Here is a 21,092-nt window from a genome sequence, read left to right as displayed (position 1 = left end):
GTGTTAAAAAATTCCCTCAGCTCCTGTATGTCTGGAAAAGTCTTTATTCCTCCTTCATATCTAAAGGATGGCTTTGCTGGATATATTATTCTTGGTTTATAATTTTTCTCTTTCAATAGTTGGAATATTTGATTTCACTCCTTCCTGTCTTGTAGAGTTTCTGCTGAAATATCTGAGATAATCTAATGGGCTTTCCTTTATAGTTTACCATCTTCTTTTCCCTGGCTCTCCTTAAGAATTCCTTCTTTGTCTTTAATTTTTACAGCTTCAATGCAATGTGCCTTGCAGAAACCCTGTTGGGATTGAGATATATGGTGTTCTATTTGCTTCATGAATTTGAAGATCCTCTTCTTTCCACATGTTTGGTAAATTCTCATCAACTATTTGTTTGAATATATTCTATGTTCCCTTCTCCCTTTCTTCTCATTCTGGTATGTCCATTATTCTATATTGCTCTTTCTGATGGACTCAGAAAGTTCTTGTAGAGTTCTTTCATTTAACTCTCAAGTCTCTCTGTTCTTTGATCTGTGTCATTTACATATATCTATCTTCGATGTCACTGATTCTTTCCTCCATCTAGTCATCTCTATTACTTATGCTGGCTATTCTTCATTTCTTTTACTGAGTTCGTAATCTTAAGAAATTCTATTTAGTTCTTTTTTAAAATTTCAATCTCTTTGGTATAATGTTCATTTTGTTCTTTGATTGTGTTTCTGAGTTCATTAAACTGCCTGTCTGTTTTCTTGCATCTCGTTGAGTTTTTTCAAAACTGCAATCTTGAATTCGCTGTCATTTAAGTCACATATTTCCATGTCTTTAAGTTCGCTTTCTGGAGACTTTTCATTTTCTTTCTGAGCTGCCTTGTTACCTTGGTTATTCATGGCAATTAATTAATTATTATTTCTCTTCCTAGGCATCTACAGGAGTGGGTTCTGCAACAGGTTGGTAGGAAGAGGTCTTTCTTTTGCTTTCCAGTAGGTGTTGGTAAAATGTTTTATTTTCTCTCTGACTGCAGCCTTTTTTTCTCTCTCACACTGTAGTGTTATGTTTTCTCCGCACTGTTCCGGCTTCTCAGACAATTGAGGATTCTCTGGAAGGTGGGCTTCTCCTCTGTGAGCAGGTTGCCTGGGTCTGAAGGCACCACCTCCATGGGTGAATGTGGAGAGCTTCTGAAGTTCCAAAGCCCTTCCTGGACCAATTTCAGAGCCTGTGTGTTTCATCGGTTTTGTTTACCCCGTAGGGATCAGCCCACATAGGTGGGGGAGAGGGGTGGGGTGAGTTGTGAGAGGTGTCTGTGACCAATGGCGGCGACCACCAGCACAGCCAGTCCTGCACCCAAGGCTCCCTCCCCTTTGCCAGAACTAGTTGTTCCACAAGTCCGTGGCTGTGGGCTGCAGTTCTCAGAACTGCAAATATTCTGTTCTTTTGATCTAACACTGCTACTGTTCTACTTCTAACACTGGGCAGGTGAGTGTGGGTCAAGCTCTGGGAGAGTAGGGAGAAGGCATCTCAGCTCCATGCCTATGCCTTCCATCCTCTGCTTGGCAGTGAGGGCTTCAACCACCATTTTTACCCTTCTTTCCTTAGTCTTTGTTTCAAGGTCTCTGCCTTGAGTGTTGGGTTCACCCATGTTATATGCTGATCCCTTAGGCCGCAATCTCTTTTTTTCAAAAAAATCGTTACTCTTAATTTTTGGTTAACCCTTTAAAAAGAGAGGCTATCTTCGTTAACCGAGAAATAACTGTTCTAACCAAATAATTCCTGATATAAAGAATTGATTATTGTAGTTAATTTCTTAGATCATAAAAAGTATCTGTATTATACAATCCTTTTTAAAACACACACCCTCATATTATTAAAACATATACAGGCTTACTTCACTTTACTATACTACACATTACTGTGCTTCACAGTTACTGTGTTTTTGCTACAAATTGAAGGTTTCTGCAGTCCTGCGTTGAGCAAATTTATAGGCGCCATTTCCCAACAGGATTTGTTCACTTTGTGTCTCAATGTCACAGTTTGATGATTCTTGCAATATTTCAAACTTTCTCATTATCATTATGTTTGTTATGATGATCTGCAATCAGTGATGTTACTATTGTAATTGTTTTGGGGCTCAACAAACCACACCCATATATCACGCCAAACGTAATCCATAAATGTTGTGTGGGTTTTGACTGCTCCACTAACCAGCCATTTCCCTATCTCTCTGCCTCTCCAGGCCTCCCTATTCCATGAGACACAACACTATTGAAATTAGGTCAACTAATAACCCTACAATGGCCTCTAAGTGTTCAAGTGAAAGAAAGAGTTGTATGACTCTCACTTTAAATCAAAAGCTAGAAACGATTAAGCTTATTGAGGAAAACATATCAAAATCCAAGATAGGCCAAAAGTTAGGCCTCTTGTGCCAAACAGTTAGCCAAGTTGTAAATGGAAAGCAAAAGTTCTTGAAGGAAATGAAAAGTGCTACTCCAGTCAACACACAAATGGTAAGAAAGCAAAACAGTCTTATTGCTAACATGGAGAAGGTTTTAGTGGTCTGGATAGAAGATCCAACCTGCTACAATATTCCCTTAAACCAAAGACTAATTCAGAGCAAGGCTCTAACTCTTTCAAGTATGTTAATACTGAGAGAGGTAAGGAAGTTGCAGAAGAAATATTTGAAGCTAGCAGAGGTTGGTTTATGAGGTTTAAGGAAAGAAGCCATCTCCATTATATAAAAGGACAAGATGAAGCAGCAAGTGCTAGTGTAGAAGCTGCAGCAAGTTATCCAGGAGATCTAGCTAAGATAATTAGTAAAAGTGTCTACACTAAACAACAGATTTTCAATATAGATGAAACAGCCTTGTTTTTTGAAGAAGATGCCACCTAGGAGTTTCATGCCTAAAGAGGATAATTCAATGCCTAGCTTCAAATCTTCAACAGACAGGCTGACTCTTGTTAAAGGCTAATGCAGCTGATGACTTTAAGTTAATGCCAATGCTCATTAATCATTCTGAACAGTTTAGGGCCCTTAAGAGTTATGCTATAACAATTCTGCCTATGCTTCATAAATGAAACAAAAGGCTGGATAACAGCATATCTGTTTAAAAGATAGCTAACTACTATACACAATAGCCAAGACATGGAAACAACCAAAATGCCCATCAGTAGATGACTGGATTAAGAAACAGTGGTACATTTATACAATGGAGTATTACGCAGCCATAAAGAAAAAAGAAATCTTACCATTTGCAACAACATGGATGGACCTAGAGAACATGATGTGAAGTGAAATAAGTCAGACAGAGAAAGACAAATACCATATGATCTCACTTATATGCAGAATCTAAAGAAAAGAATAAGTGAATGAACTAATCAGAAACAGTTTTGGAGACATAGAGGAAAAACTGAGGGTTGCTAGAGGGGCGGGGGGTGGGGATAAGGGGGAAGGTGAGGGGTTTAGAAAATAGTCAGTAACCACAAGATGGCCACGGGGTTTTGAAAATTAATATGGGGAACATAATAATGTAAAGATTTTGCAAGGTATCCGATGGACATGTGTCCCATTTGGGAGACCACCTCAGGGATGATGTAGATGCCTGATCTCTGAACGGTACACCTGAAGCTGAACAATAATGAATGCCAACTGTGATTTTATATATATGTGTGTGTGTGTGTGTGTGTGTGTGTGTGTGTGTGTGTGTGTGTGTGTATGGTTACAGGAAGTGGAGTACAGCATGAGGAATAGAGACAGTGGAAATGTAATGGCTCTGTGCGATGTCAGAGGGATAGTGGATGGGGGGTTCACACAGTGTGAGGGATATAAATGACAAACGTCTAAGTATTGCTTTGCTTTGTGCACCTGAAACTAATAAAATTATTTTTAAAAAAGATAGCTAACTGAATATTATAAGCCTACTCTTGAGAACTAATGCTCAGAAAAAATATTCCTTTCAAAATATCACTGCTCATTGTCAATACACCTGCTCACCCAACAGCTCCGATGGCGATGTGTAATGAGATTAATGTTTTCATGCCTGCTAACACAACATCCATTTTGTAAGCCATGGATCAAGGAGTAATTTTGACTTTCAAGTCTTATTATTTAAGAAATACATTCCATAAGGCTATGGCAGCCATAAATAGTGATTCCTCTGATGGATCTGGGCAAAGTCAATTGAAAACATTCTGGAAAGGATTCACAATTCTAGCTGCCATTAAGAGCGTGCATGATTCATGGGAAGAGGTCACAATATCAACATTAACAAGAGTTTGGAAAAAGTTGATTCCAGCCCTCATGGATGACTTAGAGGAATTTGAGAGACTTCAGTGGTGGAAGTAACTGCAGATGTGGTGGAAATAGCAAGAGAACTAGAATTAGAAGTGTAGCTTCAAGATGTGACTGAATTGCTACGGTCTCATGATACAACTACAATGGATGCAGAGTTGCTTCATATGGATGAGCAAAGAAAGGGAATTCTTAAGTTGGAATCTACTCCTGGTGAAGATGCTGTGAAGAATGTTGAAATGCCAGCAAAAGATGTTGAATGTTACATAAATGTAGTTGATAAAGCAATGGCAGGATTTGAGAGAGATGACTCCAATTTTTAAAGAAATTCTACTGTGGAAAATGGTATCAAACAACATTGCATGCTACAGTGAAATCATTTGTAAAAAGAAGAGTCAATCAATGTGGCAAACTTCACTGTAGTTTTATTTTAAGAATTTGAAAAAAAAAGAATTTGCCACAGCCACCCCAACCTTCAGCAACCACCATCCTGATCAGTCAATAGCCATCAACATTGAAGCAAGACCCTCATATCTTCTTGAAAGCTTAGATAATGGTTAGCATTTTTTAGCAATAAAGGATTTTTAAATCAAGGTATGTGCATTTTTAAAGACATAGTGCTATTACACACTTCATAGGGTATGGTATAGTGTAAACATAACTTTTATATTCACTGAGAAACCCAACAAAAATCATGTGACTCACTTTATAGCAATATTTATGTTTTTGTGGCAGTCTGGCACTGATCCTGCAATATCTCTGAGGTATACTGTATATAAGGCCAATAAGCATATAAAAATAATTAGTCTTACTTAAAGAAATGCAAGTCAAAATGATAAGATACGGTAGTCCCCCCCTTGTCCGGAGGCCAGGGATAAATTCCAAGATCCCCAGTGGATGCCTGAAACCATTGATAATACCAAAATTTCACCTTTTCACTTAACAGAAGCCCTTTATGGCTTCTTTTCGGTGTATCTGAATTGCCAGAATCACCACTACGCTTGTGCTTTGGGACCATTATTATGTAAAATAAGTGTTACTTGAAAATAAGCACTAAGATTCCATGACAGTCAATCTGTAACCAAGACAGCTATTAAGTGACTAATGGGTAGGTAGTGTATACAGCGTGGATAAGCTAGACAAAGGGATGATTCACATCCAGGGCAGGATGGAGCTGAATGACGCGAGATTTCATCACACTATTCAGAACGGCACACAATTTAATACTTATATAATGTTTATTTCTGGAATTTTCCATTTAATATTTCCAAACTGCAGTTGACCCCAGGTAACTGAAACTGAGGAAGGTGAAACAACAAATAAGAGGGACCTGCTATACCATTTTTCACTAAAGTAGCAAAAATTACAAAGTTCACAATACCTAGCATTGATACAGATATGGGAAAATAAGGAGCAGCATACATTTCAGCCCTTATCCAAGGGCAATTTGGATTATTTTTTAAAAACTTAAGTGCACCTATTCTTTGGCCCACCAGTTCCGTTTTGCAATATAAGATCTAAAATTAAGGCCCCTTATTATATGTGTTTTGGCATCTGGGGAAAACCTAGAGGGTCTTGAATTATAATCCAATCACAAGTTGGACCCTTCCCATCATGTTCCTGCAGATAAAGTACCATATTCAAACAACTTTCCTTATCATGGGGATCAGGAACAGTGCCTATTATTCCTTCAGCTCCCTGCTAGCCCACAGAATGATTCAAACAAGCGAAGTACATTCTCCTGTAGGAAACAAGGGTTTCATCAACCTCAAGAGTTACACCACAGCATCTGCTTGTTTATTCTATTTCTAAATGGAATCGCCATGTGGCCCTGTGTGGCATACAGTGTTTTCCTCCTCCAGGCTATGAATATAGAGACTAATACACTACTGTTGATTTCATCTGTTTAGTTATTTGGTCATCCCAATAACTTTAGGGTAGGAATCTCTTCCTCATCAATGGAAAGAAGTTTTGGTGATCAAAACACATGGCTAAGAATTTCTCATTACATGTAATTGCAAATATAAAGCAAGACATATGTACACGGATGTCCAATTCATCATTGCTTTTAATAGCAATAACCTGAAACCACCTAAATGTCCATCTTTAGATAACTCTAAATAAATTGGAGAGTGTCCATATGATGGAACACAATGTAGCACTTAAAAAGACTGAAGTGTATCTGTACATGATAATATAGAAAGATCTTCAAGATATACTATTAAGTGAAAAAATTTAAGTTCACAGTGTTATTGTTTTTTCTTGGTAAATGTATATGCATTTTCATTCTGGAAAGTTACTCAGGAAAGTACTGAAAATGGTTGCCTTGGGGTCAAGATTGGGAGTTTGTGAATAAGGAAAGGAGAGACTGTAGCTCATTTTGTATCTTTCTGATTGACTGTTTTTTCCCTAAAGTATCTTTTTACTTTCATTTTTACAATGAAAATAAAAGTAAAAAAATAAAAGTAAAAAAAGCATTATCTCTGCTATTAAAGAGCCCATTATCTAGTGGAAAGATGAATAAACTTTCACAAAACAAATTTAAAAATTAAACAGTGCTGGCTGTTGTGTCTGGGTAGGATAGAGTAGGGCACAGCATATGGAAAATAGAGGGAGTAAGCTGAAGGAAATGTTAGAAATTTTTAATAGTTCTCTTTTTAATTTTTAAAAATTGCTATGTGGGATATAAAACTGACAAAAACAAAGGAATAAGACAAACAAAGAAACACAAACTCATAGACCCAGACAATAGTTTAGTGGTTACCAGAGGGTAACGGGGGTGGGGGTGGTAGATGAGGGTAAATGGGGTCAAATATATGGTGATGGAAGGAGAACTGACTCTGGGTGGTGGACACACAATATGATATATAGACGATGTATTGCAGAATTGTACACCTGAAATCTATGTAACTTTATTGACCATTGTCACACCAATAAACTTTAATTTAAAAAAAAAATTTTTTTTTTAACCTACATACTGTTTTCCATAGTGGCTGCACCAATTTACAGTCCCACCAACAGTGCATGACCCAGCAATTCCACTTCTATTATCTGAAGAAATCCAAAACAGCAATTCGAAAAGATATATGCAACCCTATGTTCATTGCAGCACTATTTACAATAGCTAAGATATGGAAGCAAACTAAGTGTCCATTGATGGATGAATGGATAAAGAAGATGTATGTATATACATGGAATATTACTCAGCCATAAAAATAATGAAATCTTACCATTTGCAACAACATGGATGGACCTAGAGTATATTATGCTAAGTGAAAGAAATCAGAGAAAGACAAATACCATATGATTTCCCTTATACGTGGAATCTAAAAAACAAACAAATGAACAAACAAAAACAAACTCATAGATAAGAGAACAAACTGGTGGTCACCAGATGGGGGGGTGGGGATGGGTGAAAAAGTTGATAGGGATTAAGAAGTACAAGTTGGCAGTTACTAAAATAATCAGGGAGATGTAAAGTACGACATAGGGAATATAGTCAATAACAGTGTAATAACTATGTGTGATGTCAGATGGGTACTAGACTTATTGGAGTGCTCACTTCATAATGTCTAGTCACTATGTTGTACACCTGAAAGTAATATAATGTACGTCAATGGTAAGTGAAAAAATAAATTTGTTAAAAAAGGAAATTTTAATAGTTATTTCAAAGAAGTTGCTTCTGAGTACAAATACATAGTTCAGTTCTACATTTAACTAAGACACATACTCAAAACAAGAAACTCTACTCCCCAACACCAGAGTTTTATCACCTAGTTTTATTTTTAAAAGAGCAGCAAAGAACCGAATTACTGGAAATGTCCTTGAGACTGATGAACAGGTCAAAAGGCTTCTAGTGTGTTGCAATATAATCCAAGTGAAATTAACACAGTTATCTGGTCATTTGGGCCAAGATTCAGGTTTCACCTGGATTGCCAGGGTTATTAAAATGTTACTCTTCTCACAAAATCAACAAGATAATTACCTAATATGTCTCCCTCAATTGGCAGCAGTTAGGAGCCAGGGGTTACGCTGTGGAATGTCTTGTGAAGTGAAAGTGGCTTTAGAATCCAATAGGAAGACAACTGATTTAACTTCAAGTTTCCTTGGGGAAGAACTCAACTTCTCCTCTAAGTGTCCACTTTTTTCCCCTCAACTCTAAATGAATATTCAATTTTGATGCTAATTGATTGTTTTTTCTTTTTTATTAAAATTTATTGGGGTGACAATTGTTAGTAAAGTTACATAGGTTTCAAGTATACAATTCTATAATACATCATCTATATATCATTTTGTGTGTTAATTGATTGTTACTTTCTTTTCTTAGTTAAAATATGCTCTTAGAAGCTTTAAAAATAACTGCTCTTGCCCCATAAGCTTGTACTTAATAGGTGTTGTCGTAATAGGTCACTTTCAGCATTGCTAATTCTGAAACCCCAGCACATTTCTAACAAATCAAGTCAGGTTTTATTTAGTTCAGTTTAAGGGATGAATCAGCTTTGGATGTCCTCTAAATGAACTACAAATTAATTGGCTGACTATGTTCAGTGTTTTGTTCATTATTTCTTCCATTCTGACAGTAGTGTAAGGTAGCTTGCACTGAGGAATTTGGTGCAATGAGAAACTATGGAAATATTTATGCTGGCTGTTGTGGTGGACTATTTGAATCTACCTAGAACCTTCCTATCATTTATTTTGCTCTCAGTTTTGAGAATTTAGCTCCACAGCTATTGTACAATCAATACCGGATAGGCACCTAATGAGATTTTTATGTTTTAAATAACTTGAAGTTTATTCCACTTGATTAAAAAAAACCAACTTGGATGGCATGTTTTGATTTATTTATAGGGAGCATGTTCTTTAGTACTAGTACTTGAAATAAATGTTACTTATCAGAGTTTTTTAATAGTGGGAGAACAGATTTAGTGATAAGGAAATTGAATAATACACAAGAAAATTACTACAGTTCTTATGAAGAGATAAATGTTAATTATACAATCTAACTTTACTATCTGGTAGTAAACTAAGAATTCATATGTTGCTTTTCCTCCTGAAAGCTAAAATTCCTTTTCAAAAAGTTATAGCTTTAAAATAAATTTGCTCCTATTGTTTAGTATTATATCAGTTTTAGCTATGATAACTCTTTTATGTAAGTCATATTTTATATATTGAATACATTATTTTCCATTGTTACCAGAATCTAATTGAAGAGTGTTCCATTTTAAATTTCATTTAGAAAGGAAATGTTGAAAGTGGTGTATGTCTAGGAAGGATTTGAGGTCTAGCCTCTGTGTGGGACCATACCATATCTTCTTAGAAGGCTGTAAAAGGACCTTATACTCATGCCAGGATTTGCAATATTTGCCCTCAACTCACTCACTCTTACAGGCTTTCTCTCTCACACTCTCTTGCTCTCTTATTCTTATTTTCTCTCATCACAAACACACACATACACATATAGGGCTTTGTAGGGTATATATTTTTAATTAAACTTTATTTTTAGGTGTTTTATTTTCCTCACTACCTTGAGATAATTGGAGACATCATAGGGATAAAGCTACTAGAAAAAATCAGATGCATTTCTATTTCTAGCTCTGCCATGGGATCTCTGTGCCCTGTTGAATGAGTCATTTGACCCTTCTTTTCCTAACTCCTTATCAGCGAAATGGAGGTCATTATTTATTGTGTTTCTAATTTACTTCCTAAAGATGCCTCCAGGATTCATTGAATTAAAACAACATATAAAGCCCATAGTTTACTGGATTAAAAAATATCCTAAGATCCATCCATGTTGTCACAAATGTTCCTATATCATCTTTTCTTACCGACAAATAGTATTCCATTGTGTATATATACCACAACTTCTTCATCCATTCATCTATCAAAGGACATTTTGGTTGTTTCCATGTCTTGGCCACAGTAAACAAAGCTGCAATGAACATTGGAGCACACGTGTCTTTATCTCTAAATGTTTTCAGATTTTTTGGGTAGATACCCAGGAGAGGGATTGCTGGGTCATATGGCAATTCTATTCGTAATTTTTTGAGGAACCTCAACATGGATGGATCTTGAGAGTGTAATGCTGAGCGAAATAAGTCAGACAGAAAAAGCAGAGAACCATGTGATTTCACTGATATGTGGTATATAAACCAAAAGCAACAAAAGAACAAGACAAACAAATGAGAAACAGAAACTCATAGACACAGACAATGGTTTGGTGGTTGCCAGAGGGTAAGGGGGGTGGGGGATGGGGGGTGGGAGATGAGGGTAAGGGGGATCGAATATATGGTGATGGAAGGAGAACTGACTCTGGGTGGTGAACACACAATGGGATTTATAGATGATGTAATACAGAATCGTACACCTGAAATCTATGTAATTTTACTAACAATTGTCACCCCAATAAATTTAATAAAATTTAAAAAAAAAAGCAAAAAAAAAAAGCCATGAACCCATAGGGAAAAAAAAATATCCTAAGAACGAAAAGTATAGGCTCATTATGAAATTTCCTGAAGCCATAAATATGATTGTTTTCTTAGGACTACATTATCTTTTTACATTACTCTTATTTACCCCGCTAATTAATTATAACATTAGTAGGAGACCTATGTGTATAATAAATCTAGATTAAGTTATCAAAAGGCAGCACAGTGATGTGATCCTAACTCTGTTATTTTTTTTAAATGTATGCAGTGTGAATTTGGATATGTGGATCATAGAAAAACGGTTGAAAGAATTTGCATTATAATGTTAACAGTGTTATTTCCAGGATTGCAGGTGATTGAAAGTCTCTTATTTTAAAAATTTATCTGTATTTTCTAAAATGACAAGAATTATTTGTGTGATTGTAACCATTTAAAATCAGATTGCTTAATTGCCATCAGTTAAAATATTTTATTCATTTTATTCTAGTACACTTTCATGTTATAGAAATAAATATCATGAAAATGCCCATTTCAAAATGGAGGAACACAGAATAAAAAATGTGAAATTAACTTAGCTACTGTTATGAGTTGAAAGTAATGTAGGACATCTCATAGTGATGATCTCTATAATGTTTCTTTTAATTATTCTAATTTTTCAAATGTGTTTTACAGCTACAAGATCGCACTCAGTTCAGTGACCGAGACTTAGCCACCCTTAAAAAGTACTGGGACAATGGCATGACCAGCCTTGGCTCTGTCTGTAGAGAGAAAATTGAAGCAGTTGCAACTGAATTAAATGTTGACTGTGAAATCGTTCGGGTAAGATATTTTCAATAATTTTCATGGTGTGATTGATGAGTATCATAAATGAAAGCTTTAAAAAATGATGAAAAATGATAACAAAAATATAACCCACATAATTGGAACAAATATGTTTAAATCATATATCTTACAAGGAACTTGTATCCACAGTATGTAAAAACAAAAAAGAGAAACACTTATATGTCAATAATAAAAGGCAAATAATGAAAATTTTTAAATGGGACTGACATCAGAAACATGGTGGTGTGAGGGGTGCTCCTTGATATCACCTCTTGAAGTTACAACAAATTGAACAACTATAATTCAACAAAAGATTCCCTATAAAACACACAAACACGTCTAAGAGAACCGTGCATCAAAACATCTGAAGGTAGGTGAGTTGGGGTGAACAGGGGAGAAGAGACAGGGGGAAGTGCAAAGATACGGGCCACTGGACACAACATGGAGTTAACAGGAGAGGAGAGGATTGAGGCTGCAGGCATACTCTCTGCAGTCCCAGCAATTCTGCCTGAGAAAGAAGCATAAAATACAGCTGAACCCAGTGATCAGGGCAGAGAACTCAGGACAAAGTCCGAATACAGAAGTGCAACTGCTACAGTCTAACAGCCCTCACTGCCAGGCAGAAAACAAAGCCACGGAGCCTCGCCACCAACCCCAAAACCCTCCCAGAGCTCACCTCCTCTACAACTTCCCAGTGTTAATAGCAGGCCCCAGAAACAGTAGCAGTGTCAGATTGAAGAACAGAATATCTACTGTCCTGAGACCTGGGAAATCAGTTCCAAGGTGGCAGATGCACAGTGTGGCTAATTCCAGTGACAAGAGAGGAGCTATAGGGACAAGACAGCTGAGGTCTGGCAGTCACCATTACTTGGAAAAGAACAAAGACACAAACATACCAACTACCTCCCACACCTTTCACCCACCTTTCATGGCAGCTCTTAGTGGGGGCACCCAGGGCTGCTGAAGCACACAGGTCTACATCTGGCTGAAGGGGCAACACTGGGATTTCAGAGGCTCAGAACCCCATCACCAAAAGGTGCTCCCATGGGGGTTGTGCCCTGAGACCGAGGCAACCTGGTAACAAAGGAGACAGCCACCTCCCCTGGAAATGACCTACTTCGCGAGAAGCCAGAACAGCCCAAGAGAAAATAAAATACTCCGGCGCTACCTACAGGAAGGCAAAAGAAAGTCCTCTTCCTATCAACTGGCTGCAGAATTAACTCCAGTAGATGCCCAGGAAGAGAAATAATTCATTAATTGCAATGAATAACCAAGGTAACAAAGAAGCTCAGAAAGAAAATGAAAAATCTCCAGAAAATAAACTAAAGACATGGGAATATGTGACTTAAATGAAAGAGAATTCAAAATTACAGTTCTGAAAAAAAAATCTCAACGAGATGCAAGAAAACTCAGACAGGCAGTTGAATAAACTCAGAAATACAAATCAATGAACAAAATGAGTACTTTACCAAAGACATTGAAATTTGTAAGAGGAACCAAATAGAAGTTCTAGAGCTGAAGAACTCAATAAAATAGATGAAAAATGAAATAGTGAGCATGGTAAATAGAGCTGATCAGATGGAGGAAAGAATTAGTAATATTGGAGCGACTTCCGGAAAAATGGCGGAGTGAGGTGAGCCTCTGTAAAGCTCCCCTGGAATCTACAAAGAATCGAACAACAAAAACTCCACAAAGGACTCCCTGCACAGCAGACAGGCAAGACGAAGAGGCCCACTACCGACTGAAATCACCTACAGGTGGGAGATTCGCGCGAGTGGAGGGAGGAGGAAAGGGAGAAGCGCACGGAGACGGAGCCGCGTGGGCGCAGGACACAGACCTCGCTCAGTGCACCGAGCTCGCTGCTCCCCGGAACTACCGCAGCTGCGGGAGAGGGAAGAACTCGGACTGCTAGGGCTCCGCCAGGCCCACAGGGCTGAGGGACAGCATATAACACGGCTGAACCCAACGCTCACGGCAGAGACCTCGGAGAAAAGACTGAGGGAAAAAGGCTGAAAACGGTGGTTTAAGCCCGCACTGCCGAGCAGAGAAGCGGAGCCTTAGGCACTGAGACTAGCCGCCCCTCCTCCCTCCCAGAGCTCGCCCGCCCCCACCTGCCCGGTGCTAGAAGCAAAACAGTAGCAGTGTCAGATCAAAACAACAGAAAATTTGCTATTTTGAGAACTGTGGACCGCAGACACAAATTCACAGCCCAACTAGTTCCGGCAAAGGGAGAGAGCTGTGGAAGCAGGACCGGCTGTGGTGGTGGTGCCGCCATTGCTCTGGGCCACCTCTCACAACTCACCCCGCCCCTGACCCCACCTATCTGGGCGGATCCCTGCAGGAGTAAACAGAACTGCTGAAACATACGGGCTCTGAATCAGGAGCTGGAAGAGCTTTGGAACATCAAAAGCTCTCCGCATACCCACTGGGACACTGCGCCCTGTGACCTAGACGAACTATTAACAGAGGAGAAGCCCGTCTCCCAGGGAATCCCCCATTGTGTGAGAAGTTGGAATAGTGCAGAAAACATAGCACTACCGTGTGGGAGAAGAAAAATAAGTTGCAGTTGGAGAAATAATAAAACATTCTACCAACAAGTACTGGCAAACAAAAGAAAGACCGCTTCCTATCAACCTGTTGCAGAAGTCACTCCTGTAGATGTCTAGGAAGAGAAATAGTAAACCAGTAATCGCCATGAATAACCAAGGCAACAAGATAGCTCAGAAAGAAAGTGAAAAATCTCCAGAGAAGGCACTTAAAGATACAGAAATATGTGACTTAAATGACAGAGAATTCAAGATTGCAGTTCTGAAAAAACTCAACGAGATACAAGAAAACACAGATAGGCAGTTAAATGAACTCAGAAACTCAATCAAAGAACAGCATGAGCATTTTACGAAAGAGATTGAAATCTTACAAAAGAACCAAATAGAATTTCTGGAGATTAAGAACTCAATAGAAGAAATTAAGAATGAAATAACCAGCTTAGGTAGTAGAGTTGACCAGATGGAGGAAAGAATCAGTGACATCGAAGATAGAAACCTGGAAATGACACAGATAGAAGAAGAAAGAGACTTGAGACTTAAAAGAAATGAAAGAACTCTACAAGAACTTTCTGACTCCATCAGAAAGAGCAATATAAGAATAATGGGCATACCAGAAGGAGAAGAAAGAGAGAAGGAACAGAGAATATATTCAAACAAATTGTCGATGAGAACTTCCCAAATTTGTGGACAGAACTGGACCCTCGAATCCAAGAAGCAAATAGAACACCTAGTTACCTCAATCCCAACAGGCCTTCTCCAAGGCACATTGTATTGAAGCTGTCTAAAATCAACGACAAAGAAAGAATCCTCAAGGCAGCCAGGGAAAAGAAGGCGGTAACTTACAAAGGAAAGCCCATTAGATTATCATCAGATTTTTCAGCAGAAACTCTACAAGCCAGGAGGAGTGGAACCAAATATTCAAACTATTGAAAGAGAGAAATCATGAGCCAAGAATAATATATCCAGCAAAGATATCCTTTAGATATGAAGGAGGAATAAAGACCTTTCCAGACATACAGAAGCTGAGGAATTTTCTAATACACGACCTGCACTACAAGAAATACTAAAGGAGGCTATTCGACCACCATCAACAGGGACAATTTGTGGCAAACAAAACTCAAAAAGGGGAGAGTAAAGGCCTGAACGGAATATGGGAATGGAGAAAGTAAGCGTGCTGAAGAAAATGGAATACTCTAAATATCAAACTTTCTTTTACATAAACTTAAGGGTAACCACTCAAAATAAATCCAGAATTGAAATATATACTGAAATAAAAGAAGAAACAGAGGAAACATCATAGAATACCACCACACAGAAATAATAGACAACAACAAAAGGCAAAGAAACAATGGAGACACAGCCTTACCAGAAAACTAAAGATAGAATGACAGGAAATCCTCACATATCAATAATCACCCTAAATGTAAATGGACTGAACTCACCAATAAAAAGGCACAGAGTAGCAGATTGGATCAAAAACTAAACCCAACCATATGCTGTCTCCAAGAGACACATCTCAGCTACAAGGACAAGCATAGACTCAAAGTGAAAGGGTGGAAATTGACACTCCAAGCAAATGGTACCCAGAGAAAATCAGGTGTAGCCATAATGATATCAGATGAAACAGACTTCAGGGTGAAAAAGATAAGAAGAGACAAAGATGGACATTTCATAATGGTGAAGGGAATATACAAGAAGAAGACATAACAGTCATCAATATTTATGCCCCAATCAGGGAGCACCGAAATACACCAAGCAACTACTAACAGAACTAAAGGGAGAAATTGACCAAAACACAATTATACTAGGGGACTTAAATACATCATTGACAGCTATGGATAGATCATCCAAACAGAAAATAAATAACGAAATAGTAGCCCTAAATGACACATTAGATGAAATGGACATAATTGACATTTATAGAGCACTTCATCCTAAAACATCAGACTATACATTCTTTTCTAGTGTACATGGAACATTCTCAAGGATAGACCATATATTGGGACATAAAATCAGTCTCAACAAATTTAAGAAGATTGAAATCATACCATGCATATTCTCTGATCACAAGGCTTTGAAATTGGATATCAACTGTAAAAAGAAAGCGGAAAAACACAAATACATGGAGATTAAACAACATACTTTTAAAGAAGGACTGGGTCAAAGAAGAAATTAGAGGAGAGATCAAAAGATACATAGAAACAAATGACAATGAAAATACATCCTACCAAAATTTTTGGGATGCAGCGAAAGCAGTTTTAAGAGGAAATTTATCTCATTACAGGCCTATCTCAAGAAACAAGAAAACTCCCAAATAAATAACCTCATGTTACACCTTAAAGAACTAGAAAAAGAAGAACAAGTAAAACCCAAGGTCAGCAGAAGAAAGGAAATAACAAAAATTAGAGCAGAACTAAATGAAATAGAGAACAAAAAGACAATAGAAAAAATTAATGTGACAAAGAGCTGGTTCTTTGAAAAGATTAACAAAATTGACAAACCCTTGGCTAGACTTACTAAGATAAAAAGAGAGACACTGATTAACAAAATCAGAAACGTAAAAGGGAAGTTATCACGGACACCACAGAAATACAAAGGATCATCCAAGAATACTATGAAGGACTATATGCCACCAAATTCAACAACCTAGAAGAAATGGACAAGTTCTTAGAAACATATAGCCTTCAAGGCTGAACCATGAAGAACTGGAAAATCTAAACAGACCGATCACCAATGTAAATTGAATCAGTCATCCAAAACCTTCCCAAAAGCAAAAGTCCGGGACCAGATGGCTTCACTAGTGAATTCTACCAAACCTTCAAAGAGGATCTAATACCAATTCTGCACAAACTCTTCCAAAAATTGAAGAAGAGACAGTACTCCCTAACTCATTTTATGAGGCCAACATTACCCTGATACCAAAACCTGGTAAGGACAGCACAAAAAAGAAAACTACAGACCAATATCTCTAATGAATACCGATGCAAAAATCCTAAATAAAATTCTAGCAAATCGAATACAACAATGCATTAAAAAGATTATTCATCACGACCAAGTGGGGTTCATCCCGGGGCACAAGGATGGTTCAACATACAAATCCATCAATGTGATACATCACATAAACAAAATAAAGGACAAAAATCATATGATTATATCAATTGATGCAGAAAAAGCATTTGACAAGATACAACATCCATTTATGATTAAAACACTTAATAAAATGGGTATAGAAGGAAAATACCTTAACATAATAAAGGCCATATATGACAAGCCCTCTGCTAATCTCATAATTAATGGAGAAAAACTGAAGCCCTTTGCTCTACGTTCAGGAACACGACAGGGATGTCCCCTATCACCTCTGCTTTTCAACATAGTGTTGGAAGTCCTTGCCAGAGCAATCAGGCAAGAGAAAGAAATAAAAGGCATCAAATTGGGAATGAAGAAGTTAAATTATCACTCTTTGCAGATGACATGATGCTATATATAGAAAACCCTAAAGACTCCACCAAAAAGCTATTAGAAACAATCAACGAATACAGTAAAGTTGCGGCTACAAAATCAACGCACAAAAGTCCATTGCCTTCCTATATACTAACAATGAAATCTCAGAAAAAGAAATACAAAAAACAATTCCTTTTGCAATTGCAGCAAAAGAATAAAATACCTAGGAATAAACTTAACCAAGGATGTGAAAGACCTATATGCTGAAAACTATAAGACATTTTGAAAGAAATTGAAGAAGACACAAAGAAATGGAAAGACATTCCGTGCTCATGGATTGGAAGAATCAACATAGTTAAAATGGCCATATTACCCAAAGCAATATACAGATTCAATGCAATCCCCATCAAAATCCCAATGGCATATTTTAAAGAAATAGAACAAAAATCATCAGATTTGTTTGGAACCACAAAAGACCCCGAATAGCCAAAGCAATCTTAAGAAAAAGAACAATAATGGAGGTATCACACTTCCTGACTTTGGCTTATACTACAGGGCTACAATAATCAAAACAGCATGGTATTGGCAGAAAAACAGACACATAGACCAATGGAATAGAATTGAGAACCCAGAAATAAAACCACATAAATATGGACAGATAATTTTTGACAAAGAAGCTAAAACATACAATGGAGCAAAGACAGCCTCTTCAATAAATGGTGCTGGGAGAATTGGATAGCCACGTGCAAAAGAATGAAACTGGACTGCTATTTGTCACCATGTACCAAAGTTAATTCAAAATGGATCAAAGACTTAAGCATAAGACCTGACACAATAAACTGCATAGAAGAAAACATAGGTACTAAACTTATGGACCTTGGGTTCAAAGAGCATTTTATGAACTTGACTCCAAAGGCAATGGAAGTAAAAGCTAAAATAAACGAATGGGACTATATGAAACTTAAAAGCTTCTGCACAGCAAAAGAAACCATTGACAAAATAAAGAGGCCACCAACTGAATGGGAGAAGATTTTTGCAAACAGTGCCTCCGATAAGGGGCTAGTATCCAGAATATACAAGGAACTCATGCAACTCAACAACAAAAAAACAAACAACCCAATTGAAAAATGGGCAGAGGACTTGAAGAGACATTTCTCCAAAGAGGACATACAAATGGCAAATAAACATATGAAAAAATGCTCAACATCACTAATCATCAGAGAAATGCAAATCAAAACCACAATGAGATATCACCTCACCCCAGTCAGAATGGCTATCATCAACAAGACAAATAGTAACAAATGTTGGAGAGGCTGTGGAGAAAAGGAACCCTCATACACTGTTGGTGGGAATGCAGACTGGTGCAGCCGTTATGGAAGGCAGTGTGGAGGTTCCTCAAAGAATTACGAATAGAATTGCCATATGACCCAGCAATCCCTCTCCTGGGTATCTACCCAAAAATCTGAAAACATTTAGAGATAAAGACACGTGTGCTCCAATGTTCATTGCAGCTTTGTTTACGGTGGCCAAGACATGGAAACAACCAAAATGTCCTTCGATAGATGAATGGATAAAGAAGTTGTGGTACATATACACAAAGGAATACTATTCGGCAGTGAGAAAAGATGATATAGGAACATTTGTGACAACATGGATGGATCTTGAGAGAGTAATGCTGAGCGAAACAAGTCAGACAGAAAAAGCAGAGAACCATGTGATTTCACTGATATGTGGTATATAAACCAAAAACAACAAAAGAACAAGACAAACAAATGAGAAACAGAAACTCATAGACACGGACAATAGTTTAGTGGTTGTCAGAGGGTAAGGGGGGTGGGGGTGGAGGTGAGGGTAAGGGGGATCGAATATATGGTGATGGAAGAAGTGACTCTGGGTGATGAACATACAATGGGATTTATAGATGATGTAATACAGAATTGTACACCTGAAATCTATGTAATTTTACTAACAATTGTCACCCCAATAAATTTAATTTAAAAAAAAAAAAGAATTAGTAATATTAAAGACAGAAATCTGAAAATGATGCAGATGGAAGAGAGAGACTTGAGAGTCAAAAGAAATGAAAGAATTCTATAAGAACTATCTGACTCCATCAGAAAGAGCCATATAAGAATAATAGGTATTCCGCTTAGCATAACAATCTCAAGATCCATCCATGTTATTGCAAATGGCAGTATTTTACCTTTTCTTATGGCAGAGTAGTATTCTAGTGTGTGTGTGTGTGTGTGTGTGTGTGTGTGTGTGTGTGTGTGTGTGTATCACATCTTCTTTATCCAATTCTCTATCAAAGAACACTTTGGTTGTTTCTATGTCTTACCCACAATAAACAATGCTGCAGTGAACATCAGAGTACATATATCTTTACAGAATAAGTGAGACAGAGTTGAGAACTATATGACTTCACTCATATATGGGATACAAAACTGAAAGCAAAAAAGGAACAAGACAAACAAACAATGAAACAAAAACTTATAGGTATAGACAGCCATTTAGTGGTTACCACAGAGTAAGGGGGGAGGGGGATGATAGATGAGGGTAAAGGGGATCAAATATATGGTGAAGGAAGGAGAACTAACTCTGGGTGGTGAGCACACAATGTAATATATAGATGATGTATTATAGAATTGTACACTTGAAACCTATGTAATTTTACTAACCATTGTCACCCAAAAAAAATAAAGAAAAGAAGAATGGGTATACTAAAAGGAGAAGACAGGAAGAAGGGCAGAGAGCCTATTCAAATAAATAGTGCACGAGAAATTCCAAAATATATGGAAAGAACTGGAACCTCAAATCCAAGAAGTGAACAGACCAAGAGCACCTAATTACCTCAATCCTAACAGACCATCTGCAAGGCACATTATATTGAAACTGTCAAAAATCAATGACAAAGAATTCTCAAGGCAGCCAGGGAAAAGAAGATGGTAAACCACAAAGAAGAACTCATTAGATATTCATCACATTTTTTCAGCAGCAACTCTACAAGCCAGGAGAGAGTGGAATCAAATATTCAAACTATTGAAAGAGAGAAATTACAAGCCAGGAATAATATATCCAGCAAAGCTATCCTTTAGATATGGAGTCGAAATAAAGACCTTTCCAGATATACAGAAGCTGAGGGAATTCCACCACAAAGGCTGCATTACAGGAAATACTGAACAAGGTTATTCTAACAGAAACAAAAAGACAAAAGTATACAAAACTATCAGTAATATTACAAACAGACAGCCGGAAGCAAGAAGTGGAAACCCCTACAAAGAATAAGGCCCTATTCACTCAAACATAACATAAAGGGTAAAGGATATTTAAAAAAAAAAAAAAATTAGAAAAAGAAAAAGATAAGAAGACAATTTGCTACTGCAACTCAGAAATAAGCTCACAGCATAAATAAGGATAAAGTGTGACAATGAAAACATAAAAGGGGAGGGGATAAAGGTCTGAGTTTGCTAAGGCGAATGGAAATAAAATGCATGCTGAAGAAAAAAACGACTACTGTATATGAATATATAAAACTTCCTTCTCCATAAACTTAATGGTAACCACACACACAAAAATATTCTG

General features: G+C 37.4%; 1 protein-coding gene across 3 annotated transcripts in view; it reads left to right on the top strand.

The window, feature by feature from the left end:
• HDX (highly divergent homeobox) overlaps positions 1-21,092 on the top strand; it is a 198,619-nt gene that overhangs the window by 120,575 nt on the left and 56,952 nt on the right. For all 3 annotated transcript variants that reach the window (XM_074323748.1, XM_074323747.1, XM_019717595.2), the window contains one exon: positions 11,374-11,520. In XM_074323748.1, the coding sequence (XP_074179849.1) occupies positions 11,374-11,520 (147 nt within the window). The remainder of the gene's footprint in view (positions 1-11,373; positions 11,521-21,092) is intronic.

This window comes from Rhinolophus sinicus, chromosome X, assembly GCF_036562045.2.
Source record: "Rhinolophus sinicus isolate RSC01 chromosome X, ASM3656204v1, whole genome shotgun sequence".
Taxonomy (NCBI): Eukaryota; Metazoa; Chordata; class Mammalia; order Chiroptera; family Rhinolophidae; genus Rhinolophus; species Rhinolophus sinicus.
The sequence above is the reverse complement of the archived record's forward strand: the minus strand, read 5'-3'. Positions and strand labels throughout refer to the sequence as shown.